Genomic DNA, 15,832 nt, shown 5'->3' on the forward strand with positions numbered 1-15,832 from the left:
TAAAAAGAAAAGCGACCGTCAGCGAGGAAAATCAAGAGTTACAACCGGAGCCAACCGTGGACGTCACACATGCAAAACCGCCGGATATCTGGGAAGTGTGCTCCCGCAATTACAGTTTATCGCCATAGGCGCCGCCAAAGAGAACAATTTAAAATCTTCAAGATGATTACTTTAAATGAACTTTTATAATCAGTTCACGTTCTAGGACAGAGAAATTCCTGCCTCGTTAATTGCAGATTTACAGGAAACAACTTGTGCAATTACATCCATGTATTAAACATGTGGCTGCCTCAAAATTAAAATCATAATTGTGAAACTAAACTCCATGGGGCCAAAACGCAGTTGATGAACACTGATCACAGTGTGCAGTAAACACGACAGGAGAGCTCCATGATAATATAACCTCTCAACTCAACAGGGAGACACATATGAACTGATTTACCTTTAGAAATGCTGCCAGTGAATGTTAAACACTCTATGGTTGATAGTTCAGTTTACTCCTGAATATTACTCTTCCCCATGTTCACATAACAGATATCAAATGTACAGAGAACGTTTGATAATGGGTGGAAATAAATGAAAGTGTTCTGAAGCAGCAACAGCTGTCATTTGTTATCATTATATTGTATTTTTGCTCTGCAATAAACAACATTGATTTTTGCATTACACAACAACATAATCTTACATTTTTAATTAAAAATACAGCCGCAGTCTGAAAGTGGCCATCGGTGGGTTGAAGCCTGTGAGGCCAACACATTCATCCATGCAAAATCACAACAACAGGTCTGTCTGTTGGACTTCACAGCAACTTTATAGAGCAAACAAATGTGGTCTGCTGCACTTGTGCAAATAACGCTGTGAAGTTTGATTACCTCGTACCCTCACATATTCTCAGCCACATTCATTTCTGTGTCTTGCAAAGGTTATTATGACGCAATTGTCTGCAGCCACATGGTAATAACGGTGTGTTACGTTCGCAGAGGCAGCTTTGCATGTAAAACACAAGCGCTTACTTATTTGAGAACAACTTAAGTATGTGTGCGGCTTTTTTTAGTCTCTAATTTCATGCGTATAAATATTATGTTGCCCGAGAAATAAGAGAGCCATAACTTTAAAACACCCAAAATAAACAGTGTGGGGAAAATTCTGCAGAGACTGAATCAACATTTTGCAGGCAACAGCAGAAAAAAAACAACATAAAATGTAAAATAGCTAAATGCTATCGCTGCAGAAATAAACCAGTGAAATGCACTTTGGATTCATGAGGAATTTGGGGGCGAGTTTACGATTCACAAGTCAGTAATCAATATGTTAGGATTTCTGGGTGGAGAGCAACCGTCTGATGTATTTTCGGAGAGGTTTAGCCGAGTGGTCAAGACAGCATTTGTAGCAGCTCCCTCCCACTGTTACTGTTAGGACAACTCCGTATCCTTAACCGTTCTAACTCCTGTAGGTTTCATGCAGTCTCAGTGCGTCATGATCGCATGAACTTGCAGTGAAATATTGTTTAACAAGTGCACGATTAGAAAAAGCCACAGAGTGCATCTGTTAAAATTGAGTATCAGTTTAGGCCTTGACATCTTGCTCACTATTGTTGGACTTGTGGGCCATTATTTGTTTCAAACCAGACTCCGAGCTGGCGTTACAAGGGCAGAGTAAGAAAAGAAGTATGACTCAATCGGCCTTCGTAAAAGATGAGCAGAGACTATGAAACACCCAAATGACCTGAAAAATCCTGAACTACGCAGATCTGTTTAGAAGTCTTTAAACTCCTGACACAGTAAAGTTAGAATGCACCAAGAAGCTAGAGAAAAACTTCATCAAAACCAGCAGGGGTCGAGCTCCTGCAGTGCTCGACTGATGCTTTCCTGACATCTCAATGTTGTTTGGGGATGTTAACGTGCAAAACGGGCTCCTTGAGTCCTGTAGCCCCTGCTAAGTCTGAGGAGCAGAAAGTTATCAAAGTTAAATAGAGTTATAAAGTAATCCCTACACATGCAATACAAGCAGTGAAAATAGGAGTACAAGGACCACCTATGTGTGCGCACACATTTTAAAGCTTTATCTGTCTCCAGTGAATTAAATCTAATTTACACAGGACTCAGATATTACAGAGGTTCTATGTGGGGACGTTTAAGGACACAAAAAGTAATGTCTCCGCTGCACAGCCTGCCTCCTTATTACAGCAGACACTGCCGGCCATTCACTTCTTTTTGGTTGGAAGTTAAAACACAAAGACACACTCAAACACACACACACACACACGCAGGGCAGGCACACATTAACGAGCTCAGGCACACACGCACACAACACCCCCACACTCACAGCCGCACATTCCCACTGTTTAATATATTTCTGTGTCTCCAGTTAACAATATTTTGTGTCAAATTATAGTGGGCAAGATAAATAGTGGGTCTGTGCGACATGGAGAAAATAGAACAGGAGGAAATGTGGGGCTCTCGCAGCGAGGAGGAGAGGAGAGAAGAGGAGACTCTAACTCCTGCCTCAGACACCTGGCTTTCCCTGACTAGACTTGTAAAAGCTGGTTAATCCCGTCCCCTTGTGAACGCGTTTGCTGAAATATCTGCATGAATAAAACTTGCAGAAATACTGATCCCGACAATCTATGAGGCATCTTCCCACATGTCCAATTTACAGTCCACAGCCCCCATTTGAAAATGAAAGGCCCGCTGGATAATTACATGTATTGACTCGGAAATTACATTCATGAATGGAACGATTCTAATTAATTCTTTGCATTGCGGCACATTTGCTTCGTATTACCAGTTTCGGTCAGCGGGACAGAATGGATGTCAGCAGCCTGAGCAGGAAATGGAAGTCACAACAGTCACGGAATGACGTCGGGTGTTAATTGGGCTAGGCTTGGCTCAGAGAGGAGCGGAGAGATAGACAAATAGGAGGAGAAAAAGAGAGAGAGGGAGGGCGAGAGAGCCTGGAGGACTAATTAGTGATTATAACTTGGCGCTCTCCAAACATAAAATATCTCTCAACCCAAAAGACAGAGGAATGATTAAAGATAAAAAGAATAGGAATCAAATATAAGGAGCTGTGAAACACCCCTCTGGTGCTGCGTGTGTGTGCATTTCTGTGTGTGTGTGCACATGTCTGTGGGCATGTGTGTGCATGTGTGCGAGTGTGTGTTGGCTTCTTTGCCCCCTCATTAAACCTTGCTTTACTCTGGTAAACGGCAACAGCACGGAGCTCAATGTCAACTGGAGAGGTTAGAGCCATAGGCAGGCTCTGGGACACACACACACACACACACACACACACACACACACACACACACACACACACACACACACACACACACACTGACACAGATACACCAACATGTTATCTAACAAATGCATGAACAGCACACCGGCTTCATTTCAGAATTTAAACTTTAGGTAAGTTATTTTTGTCTTTGTTCTGATGCAGCAGAGGGGGTCAGTCTGTCCTGGACTCATGCCATGATGGGTGGGACGTCATCATATTCATAAATCAAGGGCACCATTCAGTACACTAGTAGAGGACCAGTTTGCCGATTTTCAACCTCAGTCCTATCATGCTATTATGGGGAGCTAATGCCATTATGGTAGGGAAAAAAATGGGCCCTCGAAAACCTCCGGCAAACTACGTAAAACGCTTCATCTGGCGGAGGCCAGGGAGCTCGCTAAACTACACTTCCTCAATCTGTGACACCCGCCTCCGATGTCATGTCTCGTTCAAAATCGTCAGGTTTGAAATGTAGACTGCAGACCTGAAGATTTTTTAGACGATTCACCGGTACATTCTCGTCGTATTTTTGGATTCTGTACCGCTCTGAGCCATTGCCTGCAGCGAAACGGTAGTATTTCACTCCAGCATCTCTCGCTGGGCCATTCCTTTCAGAGGGAGGGCCGCAATGCACGCTGGGTGTTGTAGGAATGTAGAATGGGTGAAATGAAGAGCTTCCAGGGGCTGTCTGTTAACTTTAGTATTTCTTCATGTAGTCTGACATTTAACATCATCCCTCCTGTGTAACTTCTCCTCCAGACGCTGCTGCTGTTTAACCTACAGGGAGAAAATGTGAAATATGGCTGCGAAGACACGCAGGAACGGAGAGCATGCATATTTAATTCAATGTATCTATTTAATGGCTCGCAAACAACAATAATGACTGGATTGATAAATAAAACATAGACGGAGAGCTTTGTTTGGGCTCACACAAACTGCACAGCACGCACAGGTGAGTGTGGCTGTGTACCTGAAATCTAAAGCTTTTGTCCGTCGCAGATTATTATTTTTTTTTTTGTGCATCATCAGGCGGACTGACTGTGTCACGTCTCTCTTATCACCTTTGATGTACTGAGCAATCACAAACGACACATTCGACATCGATCCCGCCATTAGCAGGAACTTGCAAACACACACACGCACACACCCAATCTGTTACCCTGGCAACACCTACCCTTGATGCACCCGCACACACGGAGGAGGCAGATGGGGCAGCGGTCTAAAATGTATATGCTTTTTGATCTGCTTCTCATTCAGGCAATCATGTTAGTGTCATTGCAGCAGCACAGCCAGACACGAGCGTGTGTGAACTGTTAACTAGCTGCCTTCGCACCATGCAGCTGCAGATACATCACTGCATGGCATGAATGGAGTTCAAAAATAAAACACTGCATGTTTCATGTCGTACTAATTCGTATCATTAGTAGCAAAATATAACCATCTTCTCTACACTTCTTAGGGACACGCGGGACAGACTTGCATGCAGAAGCATTGTGGCACAGACGGCTGTCGTCTGTGTGATGTGCCGAAGTCTGTACCAACACGTTTGACAGTTGCGTCATTTGGATCGCTGTGGGGGGGCGGCTCTGAAGTAGAAGCCTTTAAAATGCACATGAGAATCATGCAATGAGGTGCATATTTGCATGAGGTGCTTGCACATTTCCTGGTTTTAATTTAAGCACCTAAAAGAGAATTTTACCCAGAATTCATCTCCGGCTCCCTGATATATGAGTCAGGATGCCGGTGGTCCCCATAAGAGTAATCATATCTTTCATGAGCCGGAGTCCCAGGCTCCAAAGTTTACATTTGAAAAGTTTGATAGCCTCCTTAATTCAGCGCTCCAAACAACAAGTCACTCCCGATGGGTGGATAAAACAGGCTCCAGCATCAGCCCGTCCACCTGAGTGTGGTTTGTTATCTAAAACTAGTCTATAGTCTATTACCATGGACAGATACACATACACCCCCAATCTATTATTGAACAAAAGGCTCACGCCTACGCTCAGCCCTTCAGGGAGGAATCCATCCCTCCATCCCAGAATAATTTCACACATCAGTAGATACACAAAAGAGAGAAAGAGAGAGAGGAAGAGGGGGAAGGACAGAGAGAAGGAGGAGGAGGAGGAGGAGAAGTGGACAGGGTAAAAATGTATGGGTTCAGCTCAGTGCTGGTGGGAGGCCAAGGTGTCGGGGGGGGGGAGCCATGCATGACAAAAGAGAGATCAGAGGATCATATGCAATCACACACATGTGAAAGAAAACACACACACACACACACACAGTTGTGAAGACACACTCAGGAAAAGGTGAATATAAGGACATATCAGATAAAGACTTGTAAAGATTGGGCCTGACTTCATCAGAGGCATCCTCATGCAAACACAGGAGGGTAATCTCTTCATCTATCACACACACACACACACACACACACACACTACAGATGATCCTAATTCTACATACAGACGTGTAACATCCAGGGTGATGAGGTAACGCAAACCCATTCTTGATCTCTGTATGCGCTAGCGTATGGCAATGAATAGTCCTACGGAAGCCCAGAGAGGCAAACGTGTACCTACACACCCAAACACAGACACACAAGTGTTAACACGCCGAATAATTACCGAGTGTTTTCAGCACAACATTTGTCGATAACACATCAACACACTTCATGAGCCACGGACCACAGCGGTGTTTTAACACACACGCAAACTAAAACACACATCGAGAGGAAGCGGGTGAACAGATAAGTCAAAGTTTCTCGTGTGACCATGTAACTTGTGTTACCCTATAATCAATACAAACAATATGTGTGTAAAATAACTTTGACCAGTGATGAAACCAATAAAATAAAAAAATAATTGTATTGTTGCAGCAGCTCCAAATATAATCAAGCACAATAATCTGCACATTCCTAACAGACGTGCTCACGCACATGGGCAGAAGCACACTGAAATACATACATGCACTGGAGGCACGGCGAGCACACACACTGCTCCCCCTATGAAAGCAGCGAGCAGAGAGGAGCAGCAGACACAATGGAGTGTTTAAGTATGCAGGAAACTTTATGCCTGGGTGGAAGAGGAGCTTTGAAGGAATCCGCTGAGGGACACCCAACCTCCCCCTGAACTGAGCCTGTACCTCCTCATCAGGAAGAGAGAGCCATGGAGAGAAAGAGAGAGAGAGGGGGAGGAGGAGATAAAGATAGAGAGGACTAGATGGTGAGTTGGAAAGGAGACGGATGGAGAGAAAGAGGGAGCAGGAGAGGGGGCAGCAACAAGGTGCTTCGGTCTTGTCGTGGCGCTTGTGCACAATTGCTCTTGGTTAAGCTGATGTGTGGAAGTCCCTAACCAGCAGCGGTCACGTTGTTCTGAACCGCACACACACACACACACACACACTGCCTCTATTCATGAGAGCACACTGTTCAGTAGGCGCCGTGCTTAACTCCCAGTATGACCTTCATTGAGATGGATTGCATGAAAAATGTAATGACTTTCCTGAGAGAAAAACCACAGGCCAAATCAGCTTTGCATTGCATAATAATGCCGGACTTGGTAATCAATAACGCAAACACACAAACACACATCCATAATGGAGTGCACAGCCTGCACATGGAGAAAATGTCTCAGCAGAGGCCGACCACATCACAATGGATGGAGCAAACCACCAGTGGAGAGCTGTGCAATGCATAAACAAGGAGCTATTGACGATAAATGTCTGCGTCCGTTTGCAGCCATCAAACACTTCCCTAAGCTAGCAGCTTAAGTCTGGAGCAACATGCAACTCTGAAAAGCTTTTCACACACAGGATGTTTCGCCCAGGGTTATCTTTAGCCCTGAGTAAAGGGTTGCCCCAACCTGATTTGGCCTCATTTTACACTGTAACACTTAGCAGCAGCACATTTTGACTCATCTATTGTTCATGCTGCAAATATGATGCTAATTTTGGCTCAGAGCGGGGCAAAAACTCAGCCCGAGCAGCAGCCACGAGTCTGTGCGAAAACCTTCAAAGTCAGAGTGCACTAAAAGTTTCAAAATGTGGTCAACACTGAGCAAAATGGAGAGCAAAGAGCCGTCGAGTTGCTTCAGTGTCCCTCCTTCATGATCAAATCCTCCGTGTGCAGCTCGCTGCGTTTGTTGTGTATACCTCACAGACTGCTTTTCATTTTTTGCTCTGCTTCTTATTTTGAAGGACAACATTACACAATTCAACTCCGGCCTCATTTCCAAACAAAGCTGCAAAAAAAAAAAAAACTCAAGCAGAGCAGAAATGTGCCACACATTTCACAGCTTTCTATGGTTGCATAGCAACAATGTTAGCTTCAGATAACAATCTTTATCCCACTGACCACAAGATGTTTGAACCCGGCAACAATCAGCAGTGGAAACATTCAATCTTGCTCCTCAGCCTGTGAGCCCTGTATAGTTTCAGAGGCAGGCACCCGTGATTCCTGCGCCTGAGCACAGAGGTGTTTGGATTACAAAGAGAAGCAAACAGCGAGACCCTGAATGTAACGTACAGTCAGAGGGATTTTTAGGCTGTGAGCTGTTTTTTTTTTTTATTTATTTGTTTTTTGGTGTCACAGTTTTTAGGGTCCCATAATAAAAAGCTGCCATTGTGTTTGTTTACCTCCTCTTCATCTCTCAATGTGACATTAGCTGGAGATGAGTCACCGGCAGAAAACAGTGAGTTCGTCTCACTGTCACAGATATTTCCCTCTCGAGTGTGTCTCATTCTCACCTCGTTGGTGTTCCAGCGATGGCGCTCCTTGGGCAGAGAGGAACATTTGGGCAGACACTCCAGCAGCTTCTTCGGAAGGTAGATCTTCAGCTGGCCCGGCTCATCTGGGGCGGGGGGAATCAGGAGGTGGGGGAGGACAAGGGAGGGGAGGGGGGTGAAGATAAAGGAAGATAAATGAGGGATGAGTAGGAAGAGGAGAGAAATTTTTCATCAGACGCTGAGACATGGTGAGAGGAGAATACAGAAACACAGCATCTCTGGGATCTGTGTGAATGAATCATAGCAAACTTTCATTTTGTGACATTTTTACAGGCTTAATGTGACCATAAGAAAGTTAATTTGCATAAAGATTTGTTCAGGCCGATTTTTCATTACTTGTCCTGATTTAATTTTTGGCACAGTGCTGAAAAGAGACGTCAGGTTGATGCTTTTGTGTCAGAGTATGTAAATCAGTCAAACAGGAGAAATCCAGCAAAGCTCACACACACTATGTTTCTTATTTCCACCTCATCTTTATGAAAGTGTGTCTTATTAAATCATACTCACTTATGGCAGACTCACAGTAATGGAGACAAATGAAGTTGATAATGTTTTAAATCGAGGTACATGCTAAAATCAACAGCGCGCAGAGGGATCAGTACTTATTTTTGGACAGCAGGTGGAGGTGCACAGAGCACCTGCGGCCCACCCGGAGACAGGTTTGGATTAGGAGGAATCCATTATCATACATTAACAGTGCATTTGGGGTTGGTAACAATGGTGGCCAATCACCTGGGCATCTTTTATCCCCCCTTTAAAAGCAGTGCTCTCCCTGCAGTGCTGCACAGACAGTTTGGTAATGGAAGAGAAACTGAAGACGAGCTCCTCCTGAGAGGAAACTCTTGTATGGGAGCTGAAGTCCAATATAAAGCAGCCAAATCTTGATACAAGCAGACGAGGGCTTAGGTCAAAGTTTAAATCATGTTTCCGGCCATACTGAGAGTCCTTAACGTTTTCTGTCTGCAGTTTAATTTTAAATCAGATTGATTCACATGCTGACCACACATCACCCTCTGGCATAATTGATTTCCAAGAATAGAAAAAATAGATCCCCCCTAAAAAAGACGGAAACAACAATGCCTCGATCATGCTAATAAGTACTGCCTGTGTAGCCATCCAAAGTCTTACAGAGCTTATTCCTCTCTGCCATGGACCTCTTTGGTACAAAAATCTTTATTTTTTCACATCACTATGAAACATAGTCACACTGGGTTTCTTCATTATGTCGGTGTGTCGTTGAGTCATTTCCACATATACACTGTCCTCTTCCTGCTGCTGGAAGCGCTCACAAAATCCACAGCGGTAAACATTCCCTAAGTGTACTTTTTACAGCTGTTTGCCTCATGTTTGCTCACCTTAGTTAGTTAATAGTTATACCTGTGTCCTGTTTTAAGACATATAAGATGCTCTGCTTGAAATAATAAATTGTGTCTGGTATGTTTTTTTCTGCAAAATATGTTTAATTACCCTGTAAAAATCCTCCCAAAGCATCTCCTCCTTCTCCCTCATTAAATTCCTGAATCTGCATAAGCCCCGCCCACTATGCAAATTAAAAACTGCTCCTCTGTCACGAAAACAAAACACATCATTGTTTAGTGACGACTTGTTGAAACGTAGCTTGCTTGAGATTTAGTCTTTGGCAGTGGTTGCCATAGGTTACACATAATGATATGCATAGCGTCACCCCGTCCGTTTACGGGGTTGGCTCCTTAGGTTTGTGACGTCACAAACCTGCCAATGTGAAAACGTGTTGTTCAGCCTGTCCTTGGTACACTGCACACTTGTCCCTGATATGTCTTGTAGCACATGAGGAACACCACATGGAGATGTTTACAAGGTTAAACACTTGATTTTCACTGGAGGGGGTCTTTAAGTCTTCAAACCACTCATAGGAAAGCATTCATTAATGTGAAAAACACGTTGTTGGTTTTGGTTTGTTAGCTGGATTTGTTGACAATTGACAATACAAACTTGTCCTGTTCCTTGAATTGAATTTTCTTCCGGTGTAATACGATGTGTTTGCTGTCAGAAGAATGTATAACAGACCAGACAAGCAAAGCATGAATAAAAGGTGTGTGTTGAGTTTGGGAGAGAGCTTTAACAATGTGCCACCAACCTAAGTATATGGTGCTGCTGGAAAAACCATGAAACTGCTTCTTTCCTCCAACTGTGGTGTGCAGAGAATCACCAAAACACTGAATAGGAGCAGGTGAAGAAATAATCCCACAGCGCCTCAGGAAAATACCACTTCACCAGCGGATAGCGTCCACACAAAGATAGAGCCCCTGGTGTGTGTGTTTGTGCGTGTGTGCGTGTTTGTGAGTGCGAGCCCAACGGGTGTGCCGCTCAGAAGTCAAAGAGAGCAAGCACTCAAAGGTTATTGATAAGCATTTGAGTAGAGGGCGTCCATTCATGACTCCCCTGGGAAGATAGGAATTATACTCTACCTGAGGGCAGACGACAGAGCGAGGGAGAAAGAGAGAGAGAGATAGGTGGGGTGGGAGGGCCGGAGTGGGAGACAGAGCGACGCAGGGAGACAATGAGCCAGAGACAGACGGTTAATGAAGAAAAAAAAAAAGAAAAGAAAAGTTAGGGAGAGAGAAAGAAGATTTATAAAGTGAGAAATTTACAAGGACAAGAGATGGAACAAGGGAACACAAAGACACACAGAGCGGAAAGTAGTGCAGCAGGACAGGAGTGGGGGCCTACGTGTGTGTGTAGGTGTCTGAGCATGTGTGTGATTGTGTCAGTAGGAAGTGTGTTCAGGCACGTATGCTCCCCCTAATCAATTATGCATTTATTAATAGAAGGCCTGAGAAGACAAAATTTCAAACAGCTGAACGGTGCAGCAGCTTAGTTAAACAGCTGAATGGTGCAGCTTAGTTAAAGCCTAATTTCTTTTTTAGCAGCACTCCAGCCGCTCTGCTATGAATGCCAATCAGCGTTTAGACCCCTCCCCTCCCGGCTATACCCCCCTCCCCTCCCCCTGCTGTTCTGAAGAATTCTCATCAGAGCCTCGCCTTTGAAATGTACCAGAACCAGCACATCAAACAAGCCCGTTGCACATGCGAAGGCACACACGCAAACACACACACACACACACGCGCTCATACATGCAAACAGACGTACACACACAGAGCCTGCCGATCAAAGAACGCACATCACAGTATTTGTCCAAGAGTGGCGTTTTTCACCAGTGACCTTGGTGCCGAAATCCCTTTCAAAGCACACCTCCATGGACACGAGCGTCATCTTAACCTCACTCCTCTCTGCGCTGACGAGGAATAGAAGACCAACTCTGCAGATTTGTTGAATGCTGATGAGCTTTTACACCCCAAAGGGTTGTATCTTGTATTTCTAACAATCCTGAACCGGAGAATGTGTCCCTGTTTTAAAAAATTCAGCCTGGGTACTGTCGCAATCGTCTTTTCCATCTGCTCCAAACGGCTCTCGGCGGGGCCGTACTGTGGTGTGACATGGGGCAAAAACTTCCCTTCCTACTTAGAAAAGCGCACCATCCTGGGACATGGGGGAAAACATGTCTAAATATGTAAATTCAGAGCTGCTCGCGTTTATTTTCAAAATAATAAAACAGTTTCAATACCTGCGTTGCTTCATGCGAGTCCCTCAGCAGTAAGCTGCAAATTCAAAGATCACTCACTCACTCGCTAATCTTGTAAAAAGAGTCGAAATGAGCGCCAAAGCCTGAATGCTAATGTGGGACTGCTGGCTCATTAAGTCATATAGAGGTATACGTGCTCCAAAGTGAAAGTGTAGGACTAAAGTGAAACATTGCTTTAGTAGCCTATCAAATGCCGTAATTTAGACTGGAATCACACAGAAGTGCGGCCTTCGACTGATGAATATTTTACCTCATAAAACTGTCATCTCCATATTTAACACAGAAACAAGCCAATGCCCTTGTGAGATGGCTGTCAGTTAATTATAAAAGTCTCCTCAGTAAGGAGAGAGAAAAAATGCTCCAAATGCAACTCTTAACTCTCCCCCCTTCTGATATTAGGAGGCGTCAGGGGAAATTTTCACATTTTCCCCCCTTTTCGGGATGAAATTAATGTGACAGAAAGAAAGGCTCATTGCACAGCAGCCAGATAGAGGGATGGGAGGGCAGGAGGGAGCCAGGGCAGAGAGAAAAGAAAAAGGGGGGAGCGTAGCATGGGATGAGCGAGAGTGCAGGAAGAGGGAGGGAGAGACGACAGAGAGAGAGAGAGAGGGAGGGAGGGAGGGAGGGGGAGCAGGGGGGGCGGAGGGAAGAAGGGGGGGAAGAGAGATGGGCGTGCATGCTAATTTTATCATTCTGCTGATAAACTTTTCCTCCAGTAATCCTCCAGCTGGGACGTGAGAACAGATAGGAGACAGGGATAGGCTCGGGAAGTCTCAGCTCATATTAAACAGCCATCCCAAACAGAACTCTCTGTTCTATTCTCCTCTATTGTTTTCAGACTCTCTCTTAATTCTTTATTTGCTGTTATGTGACAGTCTGGCTCGTCCCTCTTAACAAAATAAGAGGGTCTGGTGCAGGTATGAAGCCATCTGCTCCCTTTGAAATGAAAAAAAGGTTTTGGAGTGGGCGCGTGTGTTTCCACGTACCTTCCCCCTCTATACCCGTAACCCCCGCCGTCTCACTAAACAGCATGTCTGTCTGCTCCTCCTCACATCTGTTTATTTTCCTCCAATTTGTCCCCCTTACACACACACACACACACACACACACACACTGAGGAAGAGACATGCATCTGCGTCATGTCCTCTGAAATCAATAACCAATCAAAGCAATCATTGCCTTTATAGTCCCTCTAACACACCGCGGCAATCACACACAGGCCCGGGACACAACCGCACGCACACACGCCATGCGGCGACCCCAGATTACACACTCCATCTCACTTCTAGTTTAACCAGGCCCATTGAGGATTATAGATACATAATGCCATGTGTACAGATTAGGTATGACAATAAACTACTGATAGCCAAAGTAAGCCCTGCCTTCTCTATGGCTATGTGCAGCAGTGTATGTGCATGCACCCCTAATACTGTACTGGCATGCATGAATAAACATGATGTGTAACAGAGCTGAATTGGAATGACGTCTCAGCAGAGACACACAGAGATAGAGTGTGTGTTTGTTTTGTGTGTGTGTGTGCGAGTGTGTGAATGTATGTGTAAGTGTGATCTGTAACAGAGCAGATGAGAAGGAGACCTCAGTTCCCGCATCGCATCATTCTGCCAGAAGGCTTTTATACTTGCTCCCAGAGTCACCCTGTGCTATAGACAAATGTGCGCGCGCACGCACAAACAGTGTGAAGAGTGTTTGTGTGTCTCTTACTGTTGGCGTCAGTGTCGTCACTCTTGGGAGGGGTGTGTCCTGTGTAGCCAACAGCGATCCTGACCATCCGCTCTGGATTTCTTATCTTCTTCAGTCCTGCAGGGAGAGAAAAAGGAGCGCACAGGACATGTTTAGGAGTCGCTCCAGACTTTGTGCTTCTTGGCAGGCGCACACCTCACCTCTCTCTCCTCCTCTGAAGCCCAGAAACAAAACTCCGAGTGATACGCATGTGGGCCGATCCATTTTCTGATCCACTAACTTGCGTCCATTGTGTCCCCTGATCGATTGGCCATGGTAGAAACACTTCCTCCATGTGTGTGACTAACTTGTACCCAGCTTTAGTTTCTCTTCTCTCTCATCATTTCTCTGTTTCCCTGACCACTGTTGCTATGATACAAAGTAGACCAACCAGCGCGGAGGGAGATGGTCCTCCATGCTATATGGTGGATGTTGTTCTTATGCCCACTAGTGTACTCTGCCACGCACATCTGCTACAGAGAGTGGAGAGCTGTCTCCTGCCTTTGATTCATTTGGCTTCCATTCAGCGCGTCTGAGGCTCGTAAATTATTTCATCCTCCCTGCACAAACACTAAGGGGGCGACGGACAAAACTCCTCATACTGTTAATTCATGATTCGGTTTGCGTGTGTGTAGGTGAAGCACAGTATGGGCAGGGGGATGGTTTTATATTTATGTGGTTCAGTGCATGCTGATCAGCCCATGGGCCATCTGTCTCATCTGTAGTTCTACTCTTTTCACGCAACGGGACTCTCAACCCACGGCCTTCCCCTCGCCTCTGGCAACACTCCGCATGCTCGCCTGCACACTTCTGTATCTATATATATATATGTGTGTGTGTGTGTGTGTGTGTGTGTGTGTGTGTGTCTGACTTTGAGTGTGGTACGCCTGAAAATGTGCTTCACAGATGTAAGATACTGCTTGAGTAGTTCAAGTTATCCAAAAATTGCCCTTTCGAGAAATCTTACTCAGCATCGCTCCCTAGTGGACAGAGGGGTAAAGACTCCTCCTGTTCAGCATCACATCACTGAGAAAGAGATCAGAGGGATCAATAAAGAATAGATATTTCAAGCTGGATGTCATTTTTACTCTTAATTATCTAAGGAGCCGCCTGCCTTTAGTTTATATCCATCAGTTCTTTTAACTAGAAAGAAAAGAAAACAATACTTGGATCAAATCCAAACCAGGGGATGTTTATAAACAAATGTCAACACACTGAGTAAGAAATAAAGATTTCATTGACCCATGAGTTAAGACAAAGATAGTATTGCCATGGTGATTTTGGTCACCACTTAAATAATTCATGAATGAATGAATAACAGCCTGAACAGTGTGTGTGTAACAATAATGACCCCAAGAGTTTAGCTGAGGGAATTTAAACTAGATTCATACATAATATGACCTAAAACTGACATACACACACACACTCTACCCCCCTCCTCAAATGCAGCCTTATTCTCACCTTCACTGCCTTAGCAACCATAAGCACACATCCACACCAACATAAACACACACACGCGCGCGCACACTCGCACGCACGCACGCACACATCAACACTGGATTGTGACTAAATAAAAGCACAGCTGGTCTGCGAGGTTGCGTGCCTGTCAGGCGAGGAAATCTTCGATTCAATGGTCTATTTTATGCTTAAAGAGAGATTCAGAGACTGATAAACACACACACACACGCACGCACACAAACACGCGCACACATACACACAGTGAAAGCATCTGAATTCCTTCAGCGTGAACCACTCTCATCCTCTCTCATCCCCATCCCTTTTATACTAAACGCTTCAGAAGCACTCAGAAAGCAGCTGCTCGGGGGAAACGCTGGCATGCGTTGTACGGTGAAAAACTGCCCTATCCCGTTTCAGAGCCCACCGACAGGACAACTCTCCTTCCGTTATTTATCTGCTGTCGGTTAACCGTGCTCCACACAGTCGCTGCTTCAGCACCAGCGTCCGTGTTTTCGGGACGGGCTAGCAGAAAGGGAAAGCCCTGCCGTTATCTCTGTGTCCCGGTATGCCTCCGTCCCTACATCGCCTCGACTGAACCCCGAATAACCGGACTCTGACACCTCAAATAAAAACCGTTATTTCTCTCTTACCTTCCGGCTTGTTTTCGGCAGCCATTTCCCCTCCGCCGCGCGCCTCATCCCTCCTCCTCCTCCTCTTCCTCCTCCTCCTCCTCCTCGACTCGACCTAGTGGTGGTGGAGGTGGTGGTGGTGGGGGGGGACAGCGCGCGTGCACAGAGAGGACAGCTCAAGGAGGGGGGCGGGGCTGAGAAGAAGGGGAGGGGGGAGCGAGCCTGCCGCGTTTAGAGATACTATTGGACCAAACGGTGTGGATTGACAGCGGGGATCCGTGATGGTGACTCGCGGAATTCTCCATCCCTCCGTTTTTCCAGT

At 45.3% G+C, this 15,832-nt stretch overlaps 1 protein-coding gene across 2 annotated transcripts in view; it reads right to left on the reverse strand.

The window, feature by feature from the left end:
• The window catches only part of LOC138605757 (calmodulin-binding transcription activator 1-like), a 50,825-nt gene extending 35,199 nt beyond the window's left edge, over positions 1 to 15,626 (reverse strand). For both annotated transcript variants that reach the window (XM_069678181.1, XM_069678180.1), the window contains exons 1-3: positions 15,532 to 15,626; positions 13,406 to 13,501; positions 8,023 to 8,126 (exon numbers count right to left, since the gene is read on the reverse strand). In XM_069678181.1, the coding sequence (XP_069534282.1) occupies positions 8,023 to 8,126; positions 13,406 to 13,501; positions 15,532 to 15,556 (225 nt within the window). In that variant the 5' untranslated portion in view covers positions 15,557 to 15,626. The remainder of the gene's footprint in view (positions 1 to 8,022; positions 8,127 to 13,405; positions 13,502 to 15,531) is intronic.
• Positions 15,627 to 15,832: the final 206 nt, after the last annotated feature.

This window comes from Semicossyphus pulcher, unplaced genomic scaffold, assembly GCF_022749685.1.
Source record: "Semicossyphus pulcher isolate SPU_LCO1_2020_fin unplaced genomic scaffold, fSemPul1.0.p SCAF_3, whole genome shotgun sequence".
Lineage (NCBI taxonomy): Eukaryota > Metazoa > Chordata > Actinopteri > Labriformes > Labridae > Semicossyphus > Semicossyphus pulcher.